This window comes from Caretta caretta, chromosome 4, assembly GCF_965140235.1.
Source record: "Caretta caretta isolate rCarCar2 chromosome 4, rCarCar1.hap1, whole genome shotgun sequence".
Taxonomy (NCBI): Eukaryota; Metazoa; Chordata; order Testudines; family Cheloniidae; genus Caretta; species Caretta caretta.
Window position 1 is genome coordinate 117194633 of NC_134209.1, and position 13406 is coordinate 117208038.

Consider the following 13406-nt stretch of genomic DNA (forward strand, 5'->3'; position numbering starts at 1 on the left):
ATATGCCACATCTATTCCTCATCTCCTTTCAAGAGTTTTGTATCTTTATGTATATAATGGACTTAATCCTGTGTGTCTGCAGCCCAAACAGGAGATAACCTCAATCAGCTGTAGCATTTGAACTTGCTGGTTCATGTTCTCCCTAAAACCAAGGCACAAACTAGCTTTGTTACATATTCAAGGATGAGCCTAGCTATTAACCAACATCTGAAAAATGCTCATCCAAACAGAACGCAACTACAGACTAGGATGAAATATAAAACAGGTTAAGTAATTGTAGTAGTGAGGCTGCTACATTTAAATAAATAAACACAGTTCATTTTTTTCTTATTTAATAAATAATATCAAAAAAGTGAACCGGTTCTTTTTGTACATTACTGGAAAAACAACAGTCACTTGTCTAACTTCAGCAATTATACAAGCTGTGGAGAAACAGGTTTAGATTTGAAACCAGTTTTTTATGTGGACATTCCGTATCCAGTTTACGTGGAGCCAGGGTGCCTGCCTCACATCTATTGATGACTTTTCCTCTCCTGGGCTTGGTCTTCTGCTGCTCTGGTTCCACAGATGACCTCACTGTTCACAAGCCAAGAAAAAAACAAACCTGATTTCTTGTTTAACATTATGTCAGCAAAAATGTAGCAATTTTCAACAAATGTGATCATATTATATTACTCCCTATATAGTAACATCATACAGCTGTTAAAATAAGTTTGTCACAGGAGCAGTAACATGACATTTCATCGTGACTGAAACCTTATAGAAAAAAAATTGAAATAAAATATTATATGCGCTTACACACACTGGACAAAACACGTAGTTTACATTTCACTTTTATTTATTCCTTGAAACTGCCCGTATTGCAGATTGTTTTGATGAAATATGGAACTGAGCAATTCAAATTTTCTACAAAATTATGGTAAAAACTTGCTCAATTTTCTACCTTATTGCTAAGAAATTTTACAGGTGCACAGTTTGTAAAATATAACCCTTAAAGGACTGAATGCATACACTTGCTGCAAGGTTCAAGAAACAAACTAAAACTAAGCATAGCGCCTACAGCTGGACAAATGCAGTACGGACTGTAGGCAAATGTGTACAAAATTGGAACTGTTCATCCATTTTGTCACTTTATGAAGGGAGGAAACAGTTCAGTCCTAAAAGGGTTAGGTAGAAACCCCAATATATGACTGTTTCTAACAAAGCTGCCACTCAACCCCACAGTACAGTGCTTGAAAACAAAGTCAACCGCCTGGCACAGGAAAGTACACATTTTTTCAGTACTCATCATACACACAGCTGCTTTTGAAAGTAAAAAGTAAATAACATGGTTAACAATTACAGAGCATTTTGTTCCAAAATTGACACCTCTACAGTTACTTGGTCTGAAGTGGGTAACTCACTTGTTTCATTTTTGTCAGATTTGTATTAGGGGTATTTATGGTTTTATTTCTTTAGGTTCATGTCTTTTCACGTAACTTATAAGTCTGTGCAATGAAGACAGAAGTGAAATAGTGTATATCAGCATTAACAAAAAGACAGATGCGGAGAGCCTTCAGATAAAATTAGGAAAATTGTCAGCAGCAGGTTATATCATACTAGTGTTGAATTCTGAAGTGCAGTTCTAAACAAAAACAGAACATAGGTAGCTTTGAGCATTTAACTTGCTTTCTCATCCAATAAGTTGGAACTATAAAAACATTCTGAACAGACTCAATTTCTATGTATACTTTTAGAAATAAGAAGACAAGACAAGACTTAACAGCTACAGTAGAACAGTTCTATAGTTTCATATTGAAACATTCTATAAGTAGTTTAACAGAAATTTTTAGCATTCTTGGAATATTGTGAATATCATGAAAGATGATCAACAGCTCTTGATGCCATTAAAAGTAACAAAGCCACTCACAGGAAAGAGTTCAAGAAAATAAGTTATTTGAACTTAAATTACAACTGAGCATCTTTCTTAGTGACAGTGTGGATCTGGAAGACAATTCCTGTGTTACTAACTAGCTACTAAAAACAATGGAGCCACAAGTCCAGGAAAAAGCCAACAAAAAGAGCTTTAAAAATTATACATAAGCAGATACTGCTGAAATGGAATTTAATGTACTTTTCCACCCACTAGCCTGTGGTATGTAGAGTGGCAAAAATTAGGCCAAATGCATCATGTTTGTTAGATTCTTTAAAAGTCCAGGAAGATTGTGTATACTCCATTGGGCAAACTTATTGCAAGGAAAGAAACTGAATACAAAAGTCTATTGCATTTACATGTAAAAACATTTTAAAATAATGTAATATAAAAGCAGGTGCCTCTTATGGTTTGAATAGCTATTTAAAAATATTCCTTGAAAGTTAAAAAGCTTGTTATGGTTTTATCTGCTGTGTATGTAATGGTTTGTTCTTTAATATTATACTAAATTAATTACTAACCACTTCCTTTAATCCTCAAGCTAATAAATGAAGAAAACCTGAGGCCCATAAGTTAAACAGTACTGTATAAAACAAACATACTTCTAGCAAAAACTTGTGAAATGATTTCTGTCAACACAACCAAGATAAAATTAAATAGCACACAGACAAGTAAACAGATTTGCAAATAAATGCCAGTAAACAGCTTAAAACAGAGATAAGGCCACAATGAAGTCTGCCCTTGGCCACTGAAATAGAGATGAGGCAGTATTTGTAACAATGTTCAAGGGAAGGTTACATAGTATAAAATGGCTAATAAGAAGGCCTGTGGTAGAATACAAGCACATTTTAGAAGGACAGTGGCACTGATTTAACAACTAACTGAATATGTTTTACAACGGATTTCTTCCCTTAACCACATTATCTTCAGTTTTCAATGAATGCAAAACCAACACGTTCATCGAGCAGCTGAGGCAAACACGTAGAACAGAGCGTCAGAGAAGACAAACATATTGCAGAGAAGCAGTGCTTTAAAATGGTGCTGGTGCTGAAATTGGAAACTCTTAAAGTGGTCAATGGAAATCTATTCAAATAGTCAATGGGTAAGCCTGCAGGCCATACTCTGTAGTAAACCACAGGTTCACATGGACACAGTAGTTGTGGCTCTTGTTTCATGGGATGGTAAAGGTTGAGCAATTCATAGAGTTTATATTCTTGTCCTGGAAGGGAAAGGTTACACTACATCCTATAAGCCTATGCCTGGTTCTGGGATTGCAAATGAGCCACTGGGATATATTTTCAAATACAGTTGAAGCGATCAATTACATAGAGAGGGATAAAAAAAGGCAAATTCAGAATGAGAGTCACACAAATCAACTGAGTCAAACTGAGCCTTAAATTTATGGTGGAGAGAAGGCTCGAATATTGCACTAATTGTTTGCAGGGAAAGAGAAAACCCCCTGGAAATAGAGATGGGAGTTGACTTCACGACAGTGCTTTTGTAATCTTATAATTGCCCATTTCTAAGTACTAAAATTTATTTTTAACTATTATGGTATGATCACTTCACAATGAAAGCACGTCAATACAAGGATTACACCAACGTTTGGCCTAATTTACTGAACAGTAGGAAGAAAAACCATGCTTTTTGTGATTTCTCTCATTGTATAATGATGAAGGGCATCACCTACCAATCCCATTTGTAGCAAATACTTCTCATGATATTAGTCACATGCCAACAAGACAGAAGACATGCTGCCAAATGAAGTCATTGGGAACATTCCACTTTTGAAATAAAATGTTTAAGTTACACTTCATACAAATTATGTACAAGATTAGAAAAAACCTGAATGGATCCTAACACACTTTATGATACATTTCTGACTTTTAGGAGGGAAGGGGGCAAAAACCACCCTTCAAAACACCAACGTATTCCTGTGACGTGACCAATCATAAACATGACTGTTTGAAATGTCACATATTTTGAACTCCTGTAATGTTAGACCCTCATGAATTAGCACTATAAATACATATTTTAAAAAAAGGAAAACACAGAAATAACGATTAACGACTGAAACCAGAGCACTAACGTTAACATACATTGCATGTATTGCAGGCAAGGCAGAGGCATTTTATTTAAAGCTTTTGCACAGACTTCATATAATCTTAAAAAAAAATATGCTGGCCTTTCCAAGGTTCCACTTGCTGAAATAAAAACCATTTCAGTTCATAAAAAGTCACAAGACTTCAGTTTAAAAAAAGGAACAGTTCCAGCCACAGACCAAAAATATATCTATTTTTTAAAACTGGAAGAGTATGGTAATTAGATTATACAAGCATGGTCAGGCTTGGAACCTGAATATACTTCAGAGCAAAAGCTCAGAGGAAAAAAAAATATAAACTATTTGGTAACAAAAGTGTACTATATGTTGTGATACAAAAAAGGTATGGTGAAAATGTACCTTTTATACTAAAGCTTATACAAGTTCCTTGGTCCGTAAAAATTATGTCATGTTCATGTTTTCTAGTTTGTTTAACTTGTATCCCAGCCACATTTCAATTTCTTGCCCATTTAAAAAAAAACAGCTGAAAAATAGATTTTAATAAAGTTTATACATTTCAGATTTTTTTTTTTTTATTGTGGCTTCTATTTTTCAGATCAGCACTTGCAGGTAACAAAGTTCAAATAATATCACTCAGAATGGAAAGGTGTTTTCCCATGAAACCACAAAATTGTTCAGTTGTCTTGTCTGTAGCACTTGAAAGTCTGTTAAAGTCCAAGCAAACACTGTAGTTAGGAAACTACTGTTGCTGCAGATGATGTGACATTGGTTGGATTTGTGCTGACATTTGTGTAACTTCCCTCGCTGTTTGTATTTGTTTCACTGGAAGCCATGAGGCTTGAGTTGGCTCTGAGAATTGCTCCAGCAGCACTGCAGTGTGGTCGTGGGCCTGGCTCCGGTGTATATGTAAAGGTAAGGCTAGTGGAGTAGATTATGCCATCATTACGGACCAAAGTTACTGGAACCTGGACTGGCTGACGGACCCACCTCCAACCCTCTCGGAATGCAGAAATGTCTGGAACAACACACAGCATACTTTCTGCACATCTGACAAGAGAAAAAGGCAACATATTAGCTGCCACGCAGGTATTCAGTAAAAAAGGTAGTGGCTCAGAAAATGAAGAGATATGGAGCAAACAACAAAAATCAATATACACTCGCCAGAACTTCAACACCGACTGTAATCAGAACTCCACCCACCAAAATAGTAGTAGAAAATAATACTGCACCTGTACATGGTTTCAGCTTCCACGTCCCCAAACCAGACACGTAAATTTGGAGTGAAATTCTGACCTGTAAGTTCCAGCATTGCTACATCTCCACCACCATTTAACTAGAGAGAAAATAAACCAGACATACAAAATCAGAAGGAATTACTCTTGTAGTACATATGAGTACCATAAACATTGGTTTATTCCTTCTTTTCCAATTAAGAAAAGCAGCAAACAAATTTAACTCAGTTAAGAGAAATCACATGATAAATAGCTCCAAATGGTTTGGTGTTCGGAAGTGAATGGCAACGCTTGAAGGAAGACCATTTCAATCACAAAATATAAATAGCCAGCAAGCATCTATGAGTCAAGTGCCTGCACCGTCTTCACCACCTGGTAGTTCATCAAAGCTCAAGTAGGAAGAACTTCAGGACACAGGATATGACCTTTTGTGTAGCTGACCTTTTGAGTCCTCTCTCAAACAGAATGAGGTTTGTTGTTAACAAGGAAGGGTTCAGTCATAGTGTGTTAATTGGTAATTAGTTGTTATTGATAAGGAGTCAACATAAATTTTTAAATAAACAAAAATAAAGATCTTCGAGGATTTATTAAAGAGGGCAATTTTAAGAAGTGCAGCAATTCTTAAGAAATAGACAAAGTCGATGTTCTCTTTATCAAGCATGTGTTCTTGTCTTGCATAACAGAGTTGAAAAAACATAGCTAAAATTTGATGGAACTATAAACAGTATTTTTACTTAACATTACAAAACACTCTCTTGTGGATGCAGATATATAATGTAGGACTAGTTTAGAATTGTTCTGCTTAAGAGAGTTTGTAAGACGCTTTCTAAGTGTGAAAATGCAGTCTAGTGATTAGAGAGGGAGAGACTGGGAATCTGAACTCTTTGCTTTTACTCCCAACTCTGCCACTGACTCACAAGTGACCTTGGGCAAATTATTAAAGTTCTCTTTGACTCAGTTTACCCATCTATAAAACTGGTTACATAATACTTACCTACAGCATCTCACAGGAGCACCATGAAGTTTAATTAAAGACTGTGAAGTATTTAAAGATGCTCAGATGAGAAGCCCTATAGTAAATGCAAAGTTTATTAACAAGAGCAGAAAAAGTAAACAACTGACTTACTTGAAGACTTTCTACAACAGGCACAGGTGTTACTGGAGCATGGACTGGTCCCATCCCCTCATAAAATGTATATTCTGCCTTATCTGTACTAATGATTGTCCAAGAAGCTCCATCATTAATCATCTCTTTATTTGGTTCTTTGGGGCATGGAGTGGCCTTTAAGAAAGAATAGTTAGAAGTTTGGTCTGTATATTGGTTTGATATTCACACCAGAACTAATAATGAAGAATCTGAATTGGTAAGAGGAAGTGGGTCACAATGTCTCATTTCAAAGTTATGCAACTTAGTTTCCCTGTGTCTCTTCCTATAACAGAATGTAGTCAAAGAACAACCCCTTGTACAATGCGGAATGCATTGCAATTTGCAACACATCCTCCTGTGCTAAAATAGTCATCAAGAGCCTTACAAAGCATACAAGACACAAAATAAGCAACAAAAATATTCACACTGAAAGAGGGGTTCTACTTGGGAAATGTGAACAGGTCCAGGAGGAACACCCTTCACTATTTTTAATGATTGAATTGGAGGGAAAATCTTGATTTTTTTTCCTGTTATGAGATGGGGTCATGGCATGGAAAAGGTTGATAACCATTGCACTAGAACAAGTACAATTACTGAATGAAATACAGAGCTGAAAAAGTCAGTTGATATGCTTAAGTGGTTCTGTGTCAATGCTTTGTTAATTTGGGAGGGGAGTGGGGGGGAGGTGGCTGCACTGCAGTGTCCAGGTTCAGTGTCAGACATCCAAAAGAGGTGACAAAAGGAGAAATTTTACTTATCTCTACATTTACTTTATTTGACCCACTTTAGATCCTTGGGTTATAGTTTCTCCCACCCAACAGATGGAGACAGAACATTAAGACTTTTGATATCACACCCATGATATACAAAGATTTGGCAGGTTGTCAACCTTCTGTTGAATTCATTGAAATCCGTACCAAACAAAAAAAATGGATTGATGCTATTCAATAATCATTAACAAATAAGTTCAGTAAGTAAAAGAAGAAATCTTAACATGGGATTGACTCAATAATGGCATTAAAACTCTCAGTAATGAGGTAGATGGCCAAGCAAGGGAGGTGGGAGGTGAACTGATCTAGAAGATTCCAAAAAGATAATAAAATTTCCCCTTCTATGATCTTCTGTACCAGTCCAGGTGCTTGGAACTTTCCAAAGCAGTTCAACATTTTAGTATGGATGGGACTACCATTAAACTACTAGTGCCAGTAACAACCTTCTACAAAGGCTGTGAATGCAATCTTATTCTCCAATGTTTTCGCAAAGATGTGGGCAGAAGCTCTGAGGCAGTCTTGCAAATCTCTATTAAAGAGGCTTCTGCTCTTTCTGCCCATGAAGATCCTACTGACCAGATAAAGAGAGCTTTAAAAGATTCTAGTGTTTTTTTTCCTGCTGTAACATAAAGACACTCTGACTAATTCCCTAATCCATCATCTGATGAGGAGTTCAGAGGCACATGACAACCTTTACATTTTGGTGTGGGATGAAATACTTTTAAGATTGCTTAAATTTTGTTATTCTTTCTATTGAGTCCATAGAGCCCAGGCAATGTAGCCTCCCCCCTGTATGATTCTAGGGCCAAATGTGGTTAGAGTGATTTCCCAGTTCAGGTGAAAGACTGATGATGTCTTGAGCCTGAATTCAGGCAGAGTTGTCAGCATGACCACAACCAGGTGAAAAATCACATGACTGCTTTCAGAAAAGGCCTGGAACTCCACAACTCCTCTTGCTCCTATTATTATTAATAAGGTTAGCGTTCAGAGTCTTAACCAGATTAGAACCCCATTGTGCAAGGTATGATATAACCATGCTTTTATCAGGAACAGGACTTGAAAACACAAGTCTCATCAAAATACTCCTCAGAAGGTTCAAAATGGTGAGTTAGCACCAGTTTCAAGTTTTAGCTAAGAACCACGAGGCTAATCTCACTTTATCTGCTGCCTTCAAGAACCTAGAAACATTAGTTTCCAGGCATAGAAGTAGTTTCTCAGCTTTCTCCCCTGGGATTCTTGCCTGGTACTTGCACCTTCAGCCTGACTGTTCAAAACCTGAAGGGCCTACCCTTGATGTTTGTTACCTCTTCTCTGGTTCAAGCCTATCTTTTTAATGTGATTCTGCCTCCCTTTTCCTGAATTATAGGAAGGGCCCTACCAAATTCACGGCTATGAAAAACACGTCACGGACTGTGAAATCTGGTCTCCCACCTTGAAATCTGGTGTTTTGTATGCTTTTACCCTATACTATTCAGTTTTCACAGGGGAGACCAGTGTTTCTCAAATCGGGGGTCCTGACCCAAAAGGGAGTCGCAGAAGGGTCACAAGATTATTTTAGGGGGATTGTGGTATTGCCACCCTTACTTCTGCACTGCCTTCAGAGTGGGGCGGCCTGAGAGCGATGGCTGTTGGCTGGGCACCCAATTCTGAAGGCAGCGCCATGCCAGCAGCAGCACAGAAGTACCAGACCATGCCACCCCTACTTCTGCGCTGTTGCCTTCAGTGCTGGATGGCCGGAGAGTGGCGGCTGCTGACTGAGGACCCAGCTCTGCAGGCAGCAGGGTAAAAGTAAGGGTGGCAATACTATACCATGCCATCCTTACTTCAGAGCTGGGCAGCTAGAGAGTGGCAGCTGCTGACCAGGAGCCCAGCTCTGAAGACAGCGCCACTACCAGCAGAAGCTCAGAAGTAAGGATAGCAGTACCACAACCCCTCCCCCGCCAACTCCTTTTTGAGTCAAGACCCCTACAATTATCACACTGTGACATTTCAGATTTAAATAGCTGAAATCATGACATTTACAATTTTTAAAATCCTAGGACTGTGAAATTGACGAAAATGGACCATGAATTTGGTAGGGCCCTAATTATAGGTATTAGTTGTGCTGGATTTGTTCCTGTTGGACTGTAATCCTAGAGCCCATAGGGCAGTGGTTCTCAAACTGTAGGTCGGGACCCCAAAGTGGGTTGCGACCCCATTTTAATGGGGTCACCAGGGCTGCCTTAGACTTGCTGGGTCCCAAGCCCGAGAGCTTCAGCCCTGGGCAGCAGGGCTCAGGTTATAGGCCCCCTGCCTGGGGAGGTGGGGCTTTGGTTTTGCCCCCCCGGTGGCGGGGCTTGGGCGGGCTCAGGCTTCGGTGCCCTCTTCTGGGGTCGTGCAGTAGTTTTTGTTGTCAGAAGGGGGTCATGGTGCAATGAAGTTTGAGAACCCCTGCCATAGGGCCTCAGCTGGGGTAGGACTCACTACTTTGAAGCAGCTAAGGACTGTTACATCTTCTCTTTTCTCCTTGAAAAGAAATTTGCCTTTGAAGTGCACAGGTGGTAGTCTGACATTAGAGGAAGAGCCCATTACCCATGGTTTGAGTCACAGAATTCTTCTGCCTGCCACTAAGGTGGCCACGGCTCTAGAAGATGAATAGACTGTCATATCTGGTTTCACACATGAATGAGAGTATGAGGTCCAGAAATGGGAAGGTCAAGATCAGTTCAGCGTCCTCATCTTTGGCCTCTGCATACCTGCTTTACCGCTGTAGCCACCTTGCCCTTGCCTGGGAGAGACACGCTGCATAAATTGGAGCTTGCAGTGACAGGCCTGAGATCTGACAAGATCTTTTTTAAGGGATGCCTTACTTCTGTCACGGAGAGCCCTAATAGCTAATCCTTCTTCCACAGGAATTATTGTCCTCTTTGCTACCCCCCATTTGGCACTGTCTGCCCTTTTGATTCTCAATGATCATCTCCACATCTGACACTCTGAGAGGACAGAGAGCCTTTAACGCCATGCTTAGGGTCTGCTGATGGTCAGTCTTCTTTCTGACATAGGAGCGGATGGTCAGCAGCTGCAGGGTCCTATCAGATTAGGAAAGCTCCCTGGCACAGCTTCTGGCCAACAGTTCCTGCAGCTCCAAAATATGTCCCATCCTCATAAAGAGCATTGGCAGGTCCTGCTTAAATATGCAAAGTTCACCTTTCTCTTGATCTTAGGGATCCAGATGGACCTGCTGATTTTCCAGTCTCCTTTCCTTTCCTTTGTCCTCTCTCTCTCCCTAGCTATTTTCACGCCACTCCACTATGTCCACTCAGTGGACATGCCCAGTGATTTCCTCTCTGTAATGGGCAGGTAGAAGGAGCTGGCTAAGATGCTCCCTTCATTTCTGCTTGTTCTTAAACTATAGAAGGTAGAGTTCCAAAGACTCCATAGAATCTGGGCTGTAGTTCTGGAATAAGCAGCCTGGTGCTCACGTTTGATTGGGTAGGAAGAAGCAGGTGAAGATGAGACTCTGTAAATGCAGAGGCTTCTTTCCCACAGAGCCTTTGCCCGCAAGAAGAGAGAGTGCTGTTCCACAAATAATCTGGAAAAGGGGATGGGCAAGTGAAGTGACAAAGTTTGCAGACGATACAAAATTATTCAAGATAGTTAAGCCCAGAGCAGACTGCAAAGAGTAATCAAGGGATCTCACTAAATTGGGTGACTAAACAACAAAATGCCAGATGATGGGTTCTAAATTAGCTGTTACCACCTAGGAAAGAGATCTGAGAGTGACTGTAGATAGTTCTCTGAAAACTTCCACTCAATTCACAGCAGCAGTCAAAATGTCTAATGGTATGTTAAGATCTATTAGGCAAGAGATAGAAAATAAGACAGAAAGTACAGTACAGACCCATTTACGCACGGATGTCGGGAGTCAAGCAGTCACGACCGCGTGTTAATGGACTGCGGGTTAAGAGGGCCAGGCTGAAAAAAGTGTCTATGATTCACTTAGGAAAAAAACACAGTTATTTTCTGCTCTTTCTGGTTCGCATTTTTTCTCTCTTATGAAGTCTGTCATTTGCTGCAGATGAATGATTTCAATATTTTCTGCATTTTGCTCCTCCATAAATCTTACAACAGTTTCTACAGCACTAAGGGCTTCTCTGGGCGAAATTTTGACCTTTTCAACGACATTCTCGCCATCACTTTCGTGGTCCGACGTAGCCTCGCAGCCCATTAATATTTCTTCGTCGGACAGAAATTCTGAAGTCGGGCAATCTTCATCCATCTCCAGCCACTCGGTAATGATTTCCAGCGATGTATCCAAACTAAAATCCTCTATCATTTGAAAGAGAAGTTTACCTTTATCCTCTTTTGTCTGCGTGCATGTTTGTAGGACATCTTCTTCCAAAAATCCTTCAAAGTCTGGCTCTGAATCAGTGCCACTGCTGGAGTTTTCCGAGTCTGAGCCGTCTTTGACAGAAAAGGCATCACTAAGAGCCTTCATCCAGCAGTTTTCAATGGACTTTTGTTTTACTCCGTCCCAAGCTTTTTTAACTAAATAAATAATTTCCTTCATGTTTAACTGTTTCAGGAATTCGGAAATGCCTGAAGACATACAAGACACGATCGCCGAAATAAGCTCCCATCGATAACTGTTTTTAAAAATCTGAACAATGCTCTGGCCTAAAGGTTGAATTTTTGATGTTGTGTTGAATGGTAGGTGTAGCACCTGAATTTCTCCATCGCTCGATACCAGTGATTTGGCTGGAGGATGGGTTGTACAACTGTCAATTAGCAAAAGTGCTTTGGCTTTGAGTTTCTTCGACCGCAGATGCTTACAAAGAGCTGGAACAAAGCTGTTGTGCAACCAGTCATCGACAATGTGTCTCATCATCCAAGCACTTTTGCTGTTAGTGTATATTACTGGCAGTTTTGGCTCTACTGAGGTGATTAAAGCAGTGAGGGTTATGAAAGCAGCCAACGAGAAGAGGGGCAAGCTTATGGCTGTCAGTCTTATTACTACTTATTACTACAAAAAAGTAATATATGATTGCTCTCTATAAATATATCAGAGGGATAAATATCGGAGAGGGAGAGGAATTATTTAAGCTCAGTACCAATGTGAACACAAGAACAAATGGATATAAACTGGCCACCAGGAAATTTAGACTAGAAATTAGACAAAGGTTTCTAACCATCAGAGGAGTGAAGTTTTGGAATAGCCTTCCAAAGGAAGCAGTGGGGGCAAAAGATCTATCTGGCTTTAAGATTAAACTCGATAAGTTTATGGAGGAGATGGTATGATGGGATAACATGGTTTTGGTAATTAAATATTCATGGTAAATAGGCCCAATGGCCTGTGATGGGATATCAGATGGGGTGGGATCTCAGTTACCCAGGAAAGAATTTTCTGTAGTATCTGGCTGATGAATCTTGCCCATATGCCCAGGGTTTAGCTGATCGCCATATTTGGGGTCGGGAAGGAATTTTCCTCCAGGCAGATTGGAAGAGGCCCTGGAGGTTTTTTGCCTTCCTCTGTAGCATGGGGCATGGGTCATTTGCTGGAGGATTCTCTGCTCCTTGAAGTCTTTAAACTACGATTTGAGGACTTCAATAGCACAGATATAGGTGTGAGGTTTTTTGCAGGAGTGGTGGGTGAAATTCTGTGGCCTGCGTTGTGCAGGAGGTCAGACTAGATGATCATAATGGTCCCTTCTGACCTCAATATCTATGAATCTATGAGTCACACGATCTTTTATCTTTTTAAATCCAGCTGTTTTCTGTGTCTTATAATTAAAGGCTAAAGTCTTATCAGGTAGCAGTTTTGAAAATAAAGCTGTTTCATCACAATTATAAAGTTGTTGTTTGTGGTACTCTTCATTTTGTAAAACTGATTTTAACTCGGTGGTAAACACGTTCGCGGCTGATTGGTTTTCTCCAGAAATCGATACCTGTGCTATGCCATGATGTTTTTTAAAACTACTTATACCCCCTCGCTGGCTTGGAATGATTCATCCCCCATTAAATTTCCAAATTTTGTCACTTGGGCTTGAAGAATTGGCCCACTTAGTGGCATTCCTTTCAGCCTTTCCTGAGCAAACCATGTGCGCATGGCTTTATCTAGTGTGGGTTTTGCTGAATAGCGCACACGTTTTCGCTTAAGCCCTGCGGCAGAATCGATATTTTGTACAAAGCCATTCAGTTTAGATTAGTTTTTTTTAGCCATCCTCGGAGAGTAGATTTGGTAATCCCAATATCTTTTGAAACTTTGGCCTGGGTTTCTCCACTATTTACTCGATTTATTTCAGCT

General features: G+C 39.7%; 1 protein-coding gene across 5 annotated transcripts in view; it reads right to left on the bottom strand.

Annotated features, from left to right (window-relative positions):
* Positions 1 to 315: 315 nt before the first annotated feature.
* Positions 316 to 13406, bottom strand: part of RBPJ (recombination signal binding protein for immunoglobulin kappa J region) — a 99261-nt gene continuing 86170 nt past the window's right edge. For all 5 annotated transcript variants that reach the window (XM_048848677.2, XM_075127989.1, XM_048848679.2 and 2 more), the window contains exons 9-11: positions 6333 to 6488; positions 5204 to 5307; positions 316 to 5021 (exon numbers count right to left, since the gene is read on the bottom strand). In XM_048848677.2, the coding sequence (XP_048704634.1) occupies positions 4706 to 5021; positions 5204 to 5307; positions 6333 to 6488 (576 nt within the window). In that variant the 3' untranslated portion in view covers positions 316 to 4705. The remainder of the gene's footprint in view (positions 5022 to 5203; positions 5308 to 6332; positions 6489 to 13406) is intronic.